Source organism: Poecilia mexicana, unplaced genomic scaffold, assembly GCF_051168715.1.
Source record: "Poecilia mexicana isolate PSO_F unplaced genomic scaffold, ASM5116871v1 scaffold_17, whole genome shotgun sequence".
In the NCBI taxonomy this organism is placed as follows: Eukaryota; Metazoa; Chordata; class Actinopteri; order Cyprinodontiformes; family Poeciliidae; genus Poecilia; species Poecilia mexicana.
In genome coordinates this window covers 8,031,878-8,047,836 of record NW_028263386.1, presented here as the reverse complement: position 1 = coordinate 8,047,836, position 15,959 = coordinate 8,031,878, and the positions used below count along the sequence as shown (strand labels likewise).

The 15,959-nt window shown below is 39.6% G+C and overlaps 1 protein-coding gene across 1 annotated transcript in view; it reads left to right on the top strand.

Annotated features, from left to right (window-relative positions):
- Window positions 1-15,959, top strand: part of LOC106929367 (receptor-type tyrosine-protein phosphatase mu-like) — a 192,654-nt gene that overhangs the window by 47,627 nt on the left and 129,068 nt on the right. The window contains exon 3 of the mRNA XM_088014377.1: window positions 13,393-13,667. Coding sequence (XP_087870503.1) covers window positions 13,393-13,667 — 275 coding nt within the window. The remainder of the gene's footprint in view (window positions 1-13,392; window positions 13,668-15,959) is intronic.

Sequence of the window (15,959 nt, the reverse complement as noted above, 5' to 3'; positions counted from 1 at the left end):
AAACAGCAGTGCCCAGACCTGTTTGTGCGTGCACATCAGGGTGATGCGTGTTAACCTGCCCTGGAGAAATTACTTTCCCCCGGTAGGGGAAGTGTCTTTCTTTTTCCATCGCAATTGATTAATGGCGGGACACATGGAAGCCAAGCAAAGGTGACTATGAAATCTGGGAAAGCCTCGACCTGCAAATTAACACTATGCATGCGGTCTAAATTGAACAGATCTAATTAAAATCCCATGTCTGGTTGGTTAAGAAGTGTCCCTGATTGTGCTTCCCAATTGGACCACACTTTAGACTGACACGTTTTCCACGTGTGCATCTTGAATTGTGCGTAATTAGCAGGTTGCAGCTCTTTCTCCATTTCAAAGTGTGAGCACTCAACCCGCTGTGTGAAACTGTAATCTCCCCTCTTTGACCAGACTGAAAGGGATGTGAAATGTAGTGTACTTGACAGGTAAAATTGTTTTACTGATGCTAGAGCAGGGGTTGATGGGTAAAAATGCATTTAGGTGAAAGCCACGCTGGTGGAAAAGCTATCTCACCTCTGATTGCCGCCTTACTCTCGACTCACACTTATGAATCTTCACAAAATGACCTTATCATACTCGCACAAAGAGATTGTTATCCTACCTGGTGTGGCAGGATGGAAATGGAATTGATGTGGCAATCCTCAGAACAAAGAACAGAAGACATTACTACCTCAAGTACCTTTAAAATTGGTCGTAGACTGTATCTGTCTAAATAGGGGTATTCTCAATGTCACTGCGAATGGGTGATTTAAGTGATGATTTAGGTCTTTCCTGTTCTGCTCTCCAAGCAAATAAAATCCTATAAGAGCTGTAATTCCCAGCTCTCAGCTCTCTGGTTCCCTCCTCATTCTTGAATCACTGTGGACTTTGTTCAGATGTAGGGTTTGTTTTGTCGTTTCTACGTCTTTGTAAAAAAGTAGGTTGTATGTCTAAAGTCAGGAAGCAAAGTGTAGAATTTAAATTGATGTATCAAATTTTAACGCACTGAATGTGAGGAAATTAAGCCACTTTTGTCAAAAATCAAGTCCTGTTACTTCTACAGAATAGTTGCATCTGTTCTATTTTTTTCTTGTTTGGAGTAGCCCGTACGTATTCTGATGGAAAAGTCAAACTCGACTCCTTTCCAATCAGAAACAACAAAACTTCCTCTTGACCCCATCAATCTTCCAGTCAGGTTTTTGTGTTTGTTCTTCAATCTAGACTGAAGAAAACATTTTGGTTGTATTTCCTGTATTCTGTATGTCCAAAGACAACAGACTTTGCTGATTCTGTCGATTGTTTTAAACCATATTTAGTCCTCACTTCACGCAAAAGACAATTGCTACATACCAGAAATCTGTATAAATTTCAGTGAATTTTATTTGTAATGCCGTCAAAGATGCCAATATGCAGATATTTGTCGCAAAATGTGGCTTTTTGTGGTCTGATCCACTATCTACAAAACTCTGAACTGGCCCAAATATCTCAAATTGTGTTTAAAAAAAAAAGAAAAAATAAACTCCAGAATGGAGCAAACAGCCTTCTGGTCACATGAGCAGGACACAAACAACGCCTGGAACTCCTGGTTGTTTATGACGATGCGCTCGCTGTCTAATTGCTACGTCTGGACGCAGGGTTGCCTTGTTTATCCCGCTACGCAGAGCTGATTGCATGCTTTGGCTCCTGTTTAGGACGGTTCAGCCCAGTTCTGAGGCTCCGCGCGTCTGCCTGGGCGCTCCCCAGAGTGTTGCTCTGTCAGGCCAACTGGTGAAACCCCCCAGCAAGACTGCCACTGTCTGTTCCGCCCTCAATGACTGCCAATAATCGCAAAGTTTCCGTCGGTGGAGACTGATCCAACTTTTTTAAAAATGTCATTGGGATTTTTTTTTTTTTGTATTTCCATCTTTTTTTTTTGTTTTGTTTTTCTTCCTTCACAAGTTGTGCGTTGTGAGGTACACTAAGTGGTTTTCTGCAAAATGCTTTTGCTAAAGTTTTGCAGATATGATGAGAAAATAATCATTTTTTTTCTAGAGAGAGCCACAGCTGGTGCAGAGGATGTTTCCTCTCTGATGTCAGCATGGTATGCTGCCAGCATAGGCTGCTGCTCCCTGCAACTCCCCTGAGACCCATTCTGGGGAATAATAGCAAGAGAAGGAGAAAGAAGGTCCTCTAACTGAGATTAATTAGTGTTTTTTGTATTCTGCAAGGCACAATAGCCGATGCGGTCCCAGCTAAATGACTTATTGTGTTATTCTTAATGTCTGCTATAAATATGTTGCCGGAGAGAAATTGAATGTTTTTGTCGCACAGTTTGTACGGGCTCTTTGTTTGGGTAGAGTGTCCTTGGTCGATAGTGACACCTTGACAATAATAAAGGATTGGCAGAATGAGGTTCTTCATTGGGTAACGGTGATCTTTTCAGTTTTTTTCTTAATTATACCCTCATGATATAAACACAGTTCACTCTTAAGCACAATACAGTGAAGACCACATTTTATTTTTACCCCTGGTAAAGTTACGCAGGAAGCACCAAAGTACCATACCCACACACTCAAAAATGTACAAATGTAATTTTTAATTTGATAAATTAATTAAATTGGGATGAAAATGTGAAAAATCACTTCTTTCATACTGTTAAATATGATGGTGGATGTGGGTGTGATTCTTTCAAAAGTCTTGCACTTACAGCATCACATACACTTTGGCATACAAGTAATTTTTAAATAAAAATTTAAATTGAAAAATTGTCATAAAGGACAATAGCAACACATTCAGCTAATGAGATGATACCATGCAAAATGATGAATCACCTGTCCAAGAGGAGGTGCTATTGTAGCAAGATTTTTTTGGAAAAATAGACACACCAGATTTATTGTTTTAGATCATTGAGGCTACAAAAATCACAACCTATAACTAGTTTTAAGTTACCTGAAGTTTGACTATATTACTGTCTTCTTCTTTGATTAACTCTGTTTATTCTAATGCCGAAAAAACATTGAAAACGCTCCCTTTCTAAAATACAAAAGCACAGATTTTGTACTTTAAGAACTTAATTGAATAACTAAGCATTTCACATTTAATCATTATTTGATCTTTTTGAACTAAAGATGATGAAATACAATCCTCAGTTCAGAAAAGTTTTCAGAAGGTGACTTAGCCAGTTGCTGTATTCTCAGAGTCTGAGAATACAGAATTCAGCATCTTACCTGTGACTTTGTCAATGTTTATTTTTCATACCAAGCGCCCAAAGTGCAACAGGACCAGACCATCAATTTAAAATTAAACGAGGCTTGTTTATCAGCCAACAGGGCAAATTAAAAATGGCGTCCTTTCCTTTTTCAAAATAAGAGTCTCAAACACGGATACAATAAGGTGCGAAGCTAAAAGAACCCATTTTCATATAATACTGTAGTGCAGCATCTTCACCAGGGGCCCCAGATGTCGGCAGATGGACTAAACCATGTGACGAATGCAGGTAGATGTTGGGTAATGGAAAAATACCTCATTGCTTTACCTGGGCTTCTAGTGCTGTGTATGGTGCTTAATGGGTTTTTCAAATGAACAACAAGAGGGTCAAACTATTAAAATATAAGAGGACACAATGTTGGACTGAAAGACAGCAGAAATTTAATCAGAATGTAAATCACGCCGGTTAAACATGGAGTGTTGTCACAATTTTATTTAAAAAATAAATAAATGAAACACACACGCTCACATTGTTTTTAGCCATTCCCGGCTACATGTGGGAATGACTCCTAGACTTGTGTGCACTGTTTTTAGGTTAAGGACGGAGCCCCATTAAATGATTAAGGGACACAACAGAACAGCAAATTATGAAATCTAATCAATTTGTGCAATCATTCCCGGTGAAAGAAAGACCGCCATTTCCTGCGCTCCGTGTTTGCGGGGTTAAAATGTGTCCTTTGGCCCGAGCAAACAGGTTACCCATTATGATAAACAGGATTAAGATTGCACTTGCGCTTCTAGAATGGAGGACAAATTAGCATATTTTATCTTTTCTTTATCCTAAGTGTTCACGGTATGAACAATTGGGTGACTCACCTGAAGATTCAGTTCTTTTAATGACTTTGTACCACGTGAATGGGTTATTATCTGACCCATTTACTTCTGCAGCAGGCCAATAGAGCGCACTGCATATTAAGATGACATATTAATCCATTTGGGATTGCAGGTGATTGGCATGCGACAACAAAGGATGCTGCCAGGGAACATAATAAGGGTTAGTTGTTCCACCTGACTAAAGTGACAGGGCTTAAACGTGTCCTGCATGATGGATGGTTCTGGGTGAAACTGTTTGACTCCGCGCTAAAGAGAACCTGCCAGGCTCTTCGCACGGAGAGACCCAAACTTATCCGCTTTTATTTTTATCGGGGCCTTTTCATGTTGCAGAGGACACGGAGAATATTCGGGGAAATTTGAGAGAAGGCCACGGCTGCTCGCATTAACAGCCTAACCCTCACAGCGAGAGCATTTTTGATTGGTGGCAGACAGTGAGAATGGCCCCCGTCTTCATTGACATTTCCAAAGCGGCAGCCGTGCTTTTCGGCAGCGGTGACCTCTGTGAATTTTATTAGCAAATGAGACCTGGAGGGTTTGGGTTTAAAGAGCGCCCCTTCATTCTGATTCCTCTCTCCCCCCCCCAACATAATGATTTTCACAGAGTTCAGGACCTGAATGGAGGAGAAATAATGAGCGCTAGTCATTATTGCAAATTATATCCTCGGCTCAGACCATCACTCAACTCATAATTAATCCAGATACCTTCAAACTGTAGACTTTGATGATTGGGATTAGACAGGAGGTTATTTGTGAGACCAGGACTATTTCAGGCTTCATTATCTGTCTTTTTAAACCAACTTTCTATCAAGGAAAAACACATAAAATCATTAATAAAGACTTTCTTGTGACATTCACATCTGCTGTTTGTAACAAGAAACTTCTTTGCATCCAATAAGGTTATTTATCTCAGAGGAAATCATTACAAATGCAGCTGTGGTTTTATCTTACGGTGTGCTAATCTCACACAAATTGCTAAAGTATTGAAACATACAGTTTTTAGATAGATGGTTAGATGAGTTGTCTGATTTTTTCATATCATAAATATAGTTTTTGGAGATAATACAGTTACAGGACAAATAAAGAAGTATACTTATATTGTACATTATGAGTTTCTTGTGTCAAGAAAAAAAAATAAGCTGGTTTCTTTTTTATTTATGTATTTATTTCAGTAAAACAGATATCAAAGTTTAAAAGTAGGAATAAACAAGTGGCCAAAAAAGGCACAAAAAGCAAAACATACAAATAAAATGTTGTAACGCAACAAAATTCATTATGAATTAATACTGTAGTTTATTTTGACATTTTGTTTTTCTTCATAGTTATTTATTTATTTAAGCCACCACATGCTTTCATCTGCGGTTAAACATGCCTGCACCAGATTAAGCTTCATTTAAGATTTAAACTAGTCTGAAGAACTGTTACACATTAACCATTTATTAATATATTGTGATCCTAACATTGTGCTGTAGAATTACACAGTTTAAGTAATTTTTTTTTTTAAGACTCACCCATCCTCAGCTTATTTTCTCGCCAGCAGGAACTTTTCCTCCCATATGGACAGACACAAGCTGTGGCCAACTCATAGCTGCTCTGCCAGTTGAATAAGCCGTCAGGGCGCAGGATTAACCTGATGGAAGGCTTTCCTCAGAGTCCACATTCTGTCTCTACGGCTCACGATATCGTTAAACCACCGAGTCTGTTATTTTGGTTTCCCTGTCGCCCGGCAGAACCTGAACGTTTGGAAGTTTGAATGTTATTTTAGCAGACCTTGCTTGTTAGGTTACACTGCACATTCATTTTCCAAACTTGCATCCATGTTTTGAGCCTTTCAGATATTTATTTATTTATTTATTTTTTTTACAAATTCAATGAAGCAGCTGTACTTTAAGGTCGATGCTAATTAAAAAAAGAAAACTAACTCACTAGGAACTATTCATAAAGTTAGAGCTCCAAAAATGTTGCTACATTTCCATTTAGCATCTACATTTATTTAATCTAATCGTAACATTTTCGCAGAATAGATGTTGGAGTGTAGTAGCTGTTCAACAATGATCTTTACTCTACTTTACTGTGGTCTTGTTAATAATGTCTGAAGTCACACGTTTCTATTTTAGCAGCGTGGCCTTCGCTTCCCAAAGAACAGCTACAGCGAATGCATGCAGCATCAGGAGTGGCGACGCTTCATCTTCCGCTCATTTATTTTTCACACCGGTTTCCATGCTCCCCACATTCAGCCATCATTGTAGTGGAAGGTGAAGGTGGCCTACATTGGAATAATAATAAATCTGTTCCTCTGAATACCTTAGACAATAGCCGAGCCATGGCCTTTAAGGAACAGTGAAAACAGGCTCACAGTGTGCCGAGAGCTCTCTATTTTTAATTGGTCTCGAACTCCGTCATTGTTAAAGGCGGAAGAAGGGATGGAGTGGGGGTGGGAGGGGAGAAAAAACACCCCTGTGCATCACTAGCACATTAGCACTCCACTAACAGTGTCATTATAATTTGCTCTTAGTCTCACTGGTTAATTAGCTTGTCACGGTGCAGCAGGTCCTGCAGAGTATGTGGTCATTAGGCTTGGAGGGAACAGAAGCTGAATGACAATCTATGTAACTCTATGGTCTCCTTCAGCGGTGTTACACAGTGGTAGAGGAAGTATGATACGGGACTTGACTGACGCTTGAAGTACTGTTTTCTTTTACTGAAGACAAAAGAAAGATAATGGATAAATTTTCCCTTTTGTAGTTTAGTTTTACCTGAACAAATTCAGGGGTGTACAACCACACTATTACACTGACTGTGGCAAAGAAGAATTTTGGTATAATGTCTTGCGTATGATTACAGATTGATGGATTATGCAATTATTAGCAATTATTAAATGAACATTGGCCACTTTCAAATTATAAATATTTTATCTACTGTTTTATTGCCAAGAGAAAACACACTGGTTGTTCCTACTCAACACCCTGGAGTAAGATGTCCTATAACTTGGGACACACACATTCTTGGTCTGCATTGTCCTAGTTCTCATTCAAGGGATACATCAACTCCGACAAGCCCACAATATCTGGGACACGTAGCAAATCTCATCCACTCCTGGTGACCCAGTCTTATTTTATAGTGTTTATGGACAGGATCTTATGGCATGTACTGGTGCAGCTTGGAGCTGACCATGCAGCAACTGGAATGAGAACCGGTTTCTTAAAGTTCTGCATCAGGTAAAGGTAGATTGTTCCTCTCAGCTTTGGGATTAGTCTCTGATTAAGGCAAACAGAGTTCAGTCGTCAGGTGTCTTGCTCAAGAGTGATGGTGGGATGCAGAGAGAGAGAGAGAGAGAGAGAGAGAGAGAGGGACCAAATGGGTCCTTGTCTGTCATAATGCAGATGGTCCTCTGAACTGTTGTGAACCAAAAGACAAACCTTTGGATTTACCAATTCTTTCACATTCCAACCCTCACCTATGGTCACGAGATATGGATTGCGACCCAAAGAACAAAATCCCAGTCACAGGTGGCTGAAATGAGTCGCCCCCTTCTGTAGGATGACTGGGCTCATGTTCAGAGATGGGATGAGATACGTCATCGTCTGCGAGGAGCTTGACGTAAAGCTCCACAGTAAAACGATTCCGTTAAGGTTATTTGGACGTCTGATCAGGATGCCTTTGAGGTCCCTCCCTTTAAAAGTTTTTCCAAACATGTCCCATTAGAAAGAAACTTTAGGAAGGCCCAAAACACGTCGGAGAATCTGGATTTTCCATTTGGCCAAGGAATGCTGTGTAAGCCACCCGATCTATGGCAAGCAGAAGACAACGGATGAATGAATAGATTTCTAGACTATAGTGGGAAAAAATACAAATGTGGCTTAAGGTATCTGCAGTTTGCAATTTTAATTATAGAGAAACAGGACATATCTCCCAAACATATGATTGTTGAATTACTTCTAAATAGCCTGTTTTAATCTTTGAGGAAAGCAGTGGAGCCATAATTTTTGTCTATGCAACATGAGCTGCAACTGAACAATTTATCAAGTGATTTCTAGTGCTGGTTTGCGTCATACCAGGGGTTGCTCATGCCTCAAAGGGAAAAACAAGAAGGATCTGGCTGCTTTTGCAGAAGACTGGATGTCAATGAAGACACATGGAGTCTTCGTAGAGCACTACCTGATTAAAGTTTAATCAAATGTGTTTCAGAGTTGACACGTTTGCTCCCTTTCTTCATGTTTTCTCTACAGCTTCATGCTTTCCTCAGAAATAATTAAGCTCAGCATATGAATGCGTAAAACTGAAATTAAATAATAGATTACAAACACTGTGGGAGAACAGTTGTCCATAGTAATTAATCATAACAAAGTGATCATACTGTGAAGAACTCTTTGCACAACATAGAGATACCGGAATCCTAAGTAGCTCATAAGACATAAAACTCTGTCTTGGTTAAATAACAATCCTGCACAAAGAGGTTATTTATTTTCAACTTCTTCTAATCTTAAAAGAGTTGTTTCTTTTTTCTTCTTCTTTTTTATCAGAGGTTACTCAGTGGCACAGTTGGTAGCACCGTTTGCTCTTTCAGCAATAAGATCCTGAATTTGAATCCCAGCCTGGGATCTTTCTGCATGGACTTTGTATCTTCTCCCTGTGCATGCGTGGGTTATTTCTGGGTGCACTTCTTCCTGCTGCAGTCCAAAAACATTACTGCTAGGTTAACTGGTATCTCTCAAGAGTGAGTGTGTTTCACTGTTGCCCTGGGACGGACTGGTGGTCTGTCCAGGATGTACCCAACTTTTTGTGCATTCACCTTTCTTGAACTATGTCTCGGAAATAGGAACCTAACATCATCCTAAATAAAAACGAAAAACTAGGAAAACATCTGTTTTTGTATAGTAACAAGAGAAGCTTTAGACGGATGAAGTTGCTACAGAGGCTACCCATATAAAACTCCGAAGTTCTTGAGCTTTGTCTTAATATGCCCGTCCATCACTGTCCAGTTTGGAGTAACCACAAAATTAGACATATCAGACCACAACAGATCGCAAATAGAACAACAAGGGATCATATTCTTGTTCCATATCTTGTACCTGGTGTCCTGGAAGTCACCAGGAAAAATCATTACTATACTCTCACACATTTAAGATTTCGTGCCTCCTTCTGGCAGACCCAACAGGGCAAAGAACTTCAGAACCACACATTAGCATCTTCTTCACTCATCCTATCACACCTTTTAAACACCTGACCTTCATTGAGCTTGTGGATCTCAAACATTCTCGCAATGAATTCTTTCTTTTATTTTACACATTTAAATAATGAAGCATCTTGGTGCCTTTCTACCAATGACTGCAATGATAGTTGAAACCAATATCATTTTTATTCCACTGGAAGTCATTGTAAAGTTTCTTGAATTAAATTTTAATATGTTGATTTAATGTAAGAAACTTAAAGTCTAAGTTTATATGATTCAGCTACTAGATGTGAAGCACACATGGATCTGTTCATCTATATCCACTTATCCTTCCAGGCTCTTTGGGGGTCTGGTGCTTATTTCCAGTAGTCGTTGGGTGAGAGACAACACAAAGAGGGCAACACAGAGAGACACCGGGCAAACAACACTCACCAACACTTCATGAGAGCTTAGAATAACCAGTTAACCTAACAGTCATGCTTTTAGGCTTTTGGAGAAAGCCAAATTACCTGGATAAGACCTACGGACAAAACGTTCAAGCTGCAGCCCGGTTTGATTCCTGGTTGCTGGCCAGGAATCAAACCAGCAACCTTTTTGCTGCAAGGCAACTGTTTAGCCCGTTTGCACACATCCTGTGCCAAATATCTGACATGTCAATGATCCATAAAATGGATGTTCTCATTACTGCCCTTCATAACATATCCACGTCCCTCACCAATTACCCCAAAACCTTAAAGGATCATTTAAAATAACAACTGCCTCTACCTTCCAAACAAAGGCGATTAGGCTAACTGTGACATCCCAACCACTCCTCCTCTGATGCCTCTTCTCTCGTTTCATTGTGTAAACATGACAGAATCCCCCTACTCATTATCTGAAGCTGCAGACAGATGAAATTGGTGAGCGTTACAAGAGAAGCACAAGACAAGTGGGCAAGCTCGAGTCATTGATGGAACAAATAGGGTTCTGTGAGACGCTGCCTGGTTGACACGCTCAGGCGACCAAGCCTGCTGCTTAACTTGACGCTATTCACCCGTTTTAATACAGGAATCTCAGTGAAATGCCACATGTTTACTGTAACAAGAGAGATTTGGCTCTTCCTTGAATGCAGCAGCATAAGCTTCCTGTTTACAGGTTGTTTGTATTATCTCTCTTTGCCCTTCAGTTTGTAGCATTCTGCCAAAATGTATCTCAGCCTCTAATGAGTCTCCTATGGCTGCGTTTCAAATACTTCTATGATTATTGCCATCTTAATATGAAGCCAAGCTAAATAAGATGATGACAAATAGAATGTGTTCTGCATCTCCTTGAAAGTTGGCCAATGTAATAATTCTCACTTGTGTTTTATTGGGGAGAGGGTAAAGAATTAGATTAACCTTTAATATTGGACCTAAGTGATAAAATCTAAATGGGGCTTTTCTTGGCAAATAGATTTTAGCTTATTGATTTTTCATCATTTCCCCTCTGCTCTGTCATTGAAGGAAAATGCACTTTTCAAAATCCACTATTTTCTGGGATTAGCCTCTTAGCTGTAGTGTATGTCTTTGTATTTTGATGAATGGTAATGACGATCAGCCGAGGTAATAGCATTTTCTCATCAAAGGTCACAAGCTGGATTTGTGAATGCCGAGGAAAGCTCCTCAAGCAGCCATTTGTTACTCTCAGCATTCCGTATGGGATTTTTTTCACCTTTTATTTGGTTAATTTCAGAGCTGCATTATGGTGAGAAAACACGTTTTCATAATATATCATTGTTGAATATTGCAATAACCATCAGTTGCAACTAAGGGGCATTTATGTTTGTTTTTACTGCTCTCCCCTTTCCGTTGTGTTTGGGCGAGTAGCTCTTTGTAATCATCTTTTCCATGCCCAAATTTAAAAGCCATTAAGTAAATTTTAAAAATGCATGCACAAAAAAAAGTTGAGCCCACAGAAATCAAGTGTTGCCAAAGGAGTGGTGGTGTTTTTTCTGGAAAGGCAATCTCCTGGACCACTGCACAATACAATGTTAAAGTAAAATTGACTGTTTCTATGGTGATTTATCCTATGAGGTGGAGGAAGAAGGCAATACAACTGTTCTCTGACTGCAGTAGCATGAACTTAACAAACCGGCATCCTACGGAGGGATTTAAAAGCTCTACTATTATGGCCAACCTATTTTGTGTGTAATTCACCACAGTGAATTCTGACAGCATTTAGGGTAGACAACCTTTGCATTTCTCCCAGCAATGAGAACGGTCTTTAATTGAGAGACAGGCAGTGACTGTGTAAGTCTCACTTTTTTCCACATGATCAGTCTAACAATTTTGTTCACATGTAGCTTCTCTATAGGAGCAGCAGAAGTCCCATATACAGCTCTAGAAAAAATTAAGAGACCACTTAATATTATTAGTTTCTCTGATTTTACTTTATACAGGTACATGTCTGAGTAAAATGAACATTGTTCTTTTATTCTATGAACTACTGACAACATGTCTCCGAAATGCAAAGCAAAAGTTTAGTGGAGAATGAGAAATGGTCAAAATAATGAAAAAGATGCAGTGCTTTCAGATCTCAAATATTGCAAAGGAAACAAGTTTGTATCCATGTAGAAACGGCAATAATAATGTTTTAACTCAGGAAGAGTTCAGAGATCAATATTTGATGGAAGAACCATGAGGTTTCCAATAAGCTTCATTGCAGTGGTTTTGTGATTTTCTTTTCCAGAGCTGTGGCTTATCTGAAGTCATTAAAATTCTTCACAATGTGGAACAAGACAGAATTATTATTTGAGAAGGTCTAAACAAATGCACAAAAGCCCATTCAAATGCTCTACTATTTGAATGGGCTCAGACAGAGAAAGAAAAGCAACGCTGGAGCTAATGACTGATAAAAGAAAGCAAATTACAGGTACTTACTAAGTAAAATACCAATCCAGGTGTTTCATAAACATCCGTCCATTATCTTTACACTCTTATCCTTCCAGGCAATGAGAACGGTCTTTAAGGCAATCTCCTGGATTGCCTTAAAGGCAATCCAGGGATGTTGGGCAAGAGGCAGGGTAAACCCTGGACATGTCGCCGGTCCATCACAGGGCAACACAGAGACAGACAGGACAAACAATCATGAGAATTTAGAGACATCAGTCAACCTGACAGTCATGTTTTTGTACTTTGGGAAGAAGCCAGAGTACCCTGAGAGAATCCATGCACGCACAGGGAGAACATGCAAACTCCATGCAGAAAGACCCGAGTCATGTTTCAAACCCAGGACCTTCTTGCTGCAGGGCAACAGTGCTACCATCTGCAGCCCGTTTTGTAAACATTGTATTATGAACCTTGTTTTTTGGTTTTATTTAGTGGGTGAGGAGAAATCCAACCTCCTTCTTTGTGTTTGCACCCACAGACCATGACCTTGCTTCCTGTGTAGATCTTAGTAGCAACAGTTCTCACTCCACCCTTTTTCAGTCGGAAAATGTGGCCTGGAGTGGAATCAACATCTTCCCATGAGAAAGATCCTTTTTGTTTAGAAAATAAAATCATTGTCAAGAGAGATTTCCAGATGGTGTGGTTTCGGGAGTAGGCCAAAAGGGGCAGCACGTATTCCAATTAGAAAGAGCTATTTTATTAAGAAAACAAACTCATGATAATTAAGAGAGATTTCCAGATGGTGTGGTCTTAGGAACTATGTAATGAACCCTTTATGGTATCACCTTACCGCTGAAAACCAGCAGAAAAGGCCAAATGTGATTTATTTCTGTTTGACACTTTTGAGATTGTAGGTTCTCCAACTTTAACATATTTATGGCCCGTTTCTTTCTGTTTTCACTTCAGCACCATGATCTTCCTATTGCTCTCCGTTAACAGAATAGTGTCTTGGTTGGTAAAACATATACTATGACAAAAACATCCAACTTACCAAATGTAACATTCTCAAGTTCAAATGCATTACCCTTCAAATATATCAACCTATCAAACATTTATTTTAAAGTGGTCCTTTGTAATTCTCAATGTGCAAATGCTGATCCAGGTTGACTGTTGTGTTTATGATTGCATTGAAAGTCTCTTTTATTTTAAATACACATGACTATTTTTTTTACCAGTTTACTGAAATCTGTTGAAACAAAATGAGCCAACATTCCTTTTTTTCTGCAACAGGGTCCACTTTTATGATGGTGAACACGTCAGGACGCTTCGCAGGACAGAAGGCATTGCTGCTGACACCCCAACTGAAGGAGAACGACACACACTGCGTTATTTTCCATTACTACATAGGAGGAAGAGACAACAGCCACCCAGGCCACCTAAATGTCTATATCAAAGAAAACAACAGTCCGATGGGGATGCCTGTTTGGAACGTGTCAGGACCAGCGTCTCGCTCCTGGGGGCAGGTGGAGCTGGCCATCAGCACCTACTGGCCCAACTTCTACCAGGTGGGCGCACATTAAGCTTTCTTTGGTATAACTGTTTGTGCCCCTCTGTTAATGACCAAAAAGAATCCACAAAAGTAATAAGGGTTAGGGTTAACCATTTTTCTAACCCTAATAAGAAAAATGACTGAAAATTGACTAATGGAAATCAGACGTTGCTTTTGAACTGTGGTTCAACAGAATCGATTTAAAAAGCAAAAACAACTGGAACAGGCCTGTAAGAAAATGATGGTACCTCGAGAAAAGATTGAAAGTATGTTTACTGTAGGAACATGTTAGCGTAATTAATTAGCATTACAGATGTCTTCAAGCTAGCTGAAACATGCCAGTTTCATGAATTTATTTTAAAAAAATTATTCGGTTGACTCCTAATTCAAAAGCAACGTTTGATTGTCATGTTTAATTTGATGCAGTTTAAAGTTTTTTCAGCCACCATTGAGGGCTTTTCAGTCATTAACAGAGAGGCACCAACAATTTTACTCACATGTGTAACATCTCTATAGAAGCAGTAAAATCCTATATAGTTTATCTGAAGTCATTTAAAGCCTTTCACAATGTGGAACAAGACAGAATTATTATTTGAGAAGGTCTAAACAATTGCACAAAAGCCCATTCAAAGCACCTTGGGTTATTGATTTCTGCAGCTGCCTCTGTATCCATGGCAATCTGTTCTCTTTCCCTTCAATCCAAGTCAGTTCCCTTTTTTTTCCAATTTTGAAAACTCATTTTCACTTACCAATGCACATGACTGCTGGCAGGGGCAAGGTGATTTCACACTTGCCTGGCTATTAGTCTTCGTCGGGCTTGTTCCACGAGTCCACCAAATGTTAATTGATGCAGAGAGACCCCTTAACCTCCCAAAGGGAGCAGGTCCTTCAGTGTATTATTTCATTAAGGCCTGGCAGGCCCTGGACCACATTGGAGGCGATGCGAGTCCTGCTGCCTGCTCATCATAGCCGCTCTGATAACTTAGTTAACAAGGGATACCGCTGAGATTCTCGCTGCTGGATGCAGTGTGGAAGGTTTAATAAGAGCCACACAGGCAAAATAAGAAAAAAAAAAAAGTGGTAGGTAGCAGCAGCAGTCAGTGCAAATTGCTAACAGGATGCTACCTTGTGTGTTAATATGTAAAGCCATTCTGGTCAGATATTGTCAGGCTGGCTCAAGACAAGTGATGTATACAAGCTTTGCTTGTCTTACATTCACATAGACATCAGTGGCTAAATATAAAGGGTGTTTATCCTTAAATTTCATCTGAACAAACACCTCTGATTAGCTTGACAAGTTTAGAGTAGAATATACTTTATTGATGGGTAACTTGCCTATTTGTTGGTGTTAAATATTAATAATACAAATAGAGATAAAGCTTATAAAATATATCAACTTTACCAACATGTTTCTTGGTTAAAACTGTCACCATATGGAGACAGATCTGTGGAAAGATGGAGCTCGTCCACCTCCTCCCAGTCGTCCTGCTGCCATCTGCAGAAATACACCGCTCCTGGTCAAAAACAACCAATCAGAGCCAGGGGGATGGTCTTTGTGCTGTGAGTCACCCTCGTGTAGGCGTTGCTAAATGTGCTAATGGAGTAGAAACCCAGCACAGGAAAGCTGTTTGTCTGCTGTCATCAGCTCCCTTGCTAACTAGCTTAAGCATGCATGGCAGTGATCTAGCTGTAGGGCAGCAGAGAGCAAGGATGAGGGTCATTACTGTGCTTCAAGATTACATGTAGTGTAAGTTTCCAGTGAAATTAAGCATTTGCTTGTAAGCTAAAAAGTTAATATTTGGTGTCAAATGACCACAGTTTCTTTTTCCACATATTTCTAGAAGACGTGGGATCGGTGAATAGTTTCTGCATGTTTCACTTGAGCTGCAGATCTTTGCTGCTCCTCTATTCAGTGGAGCAGCAAAGATCTACTTTTTAGTGTAATGCTCTCCTGGCCCATCCTGCTGGTTTCAATAGAAGGTCATGTAGGTTCATAAGAACGCCTCACTATTCAGAATATGTTCTTTTTGAAAATCTATTGCTGTTTTAAACTTCTGTGGACCATTTTCCCCTGACCTTATTGGCGTATTTCTTGGTCTTCTCAATGCTGTTTGTTCAATAATGTTCTCTAACAAACCACTTCAAAGAACATTGAGATTAAATTGCTCACAGATGAACTCTGGTTCCTAACTAAGTGAAATTCTGAATGCAGTTGGTTGCACTGGATTTTATTTCAGGCCTATTAGAGGAAATGGATTTAATTAAAATGCATGTCATTCTTGACCGATTGGTATTTGTAAAAAATAAG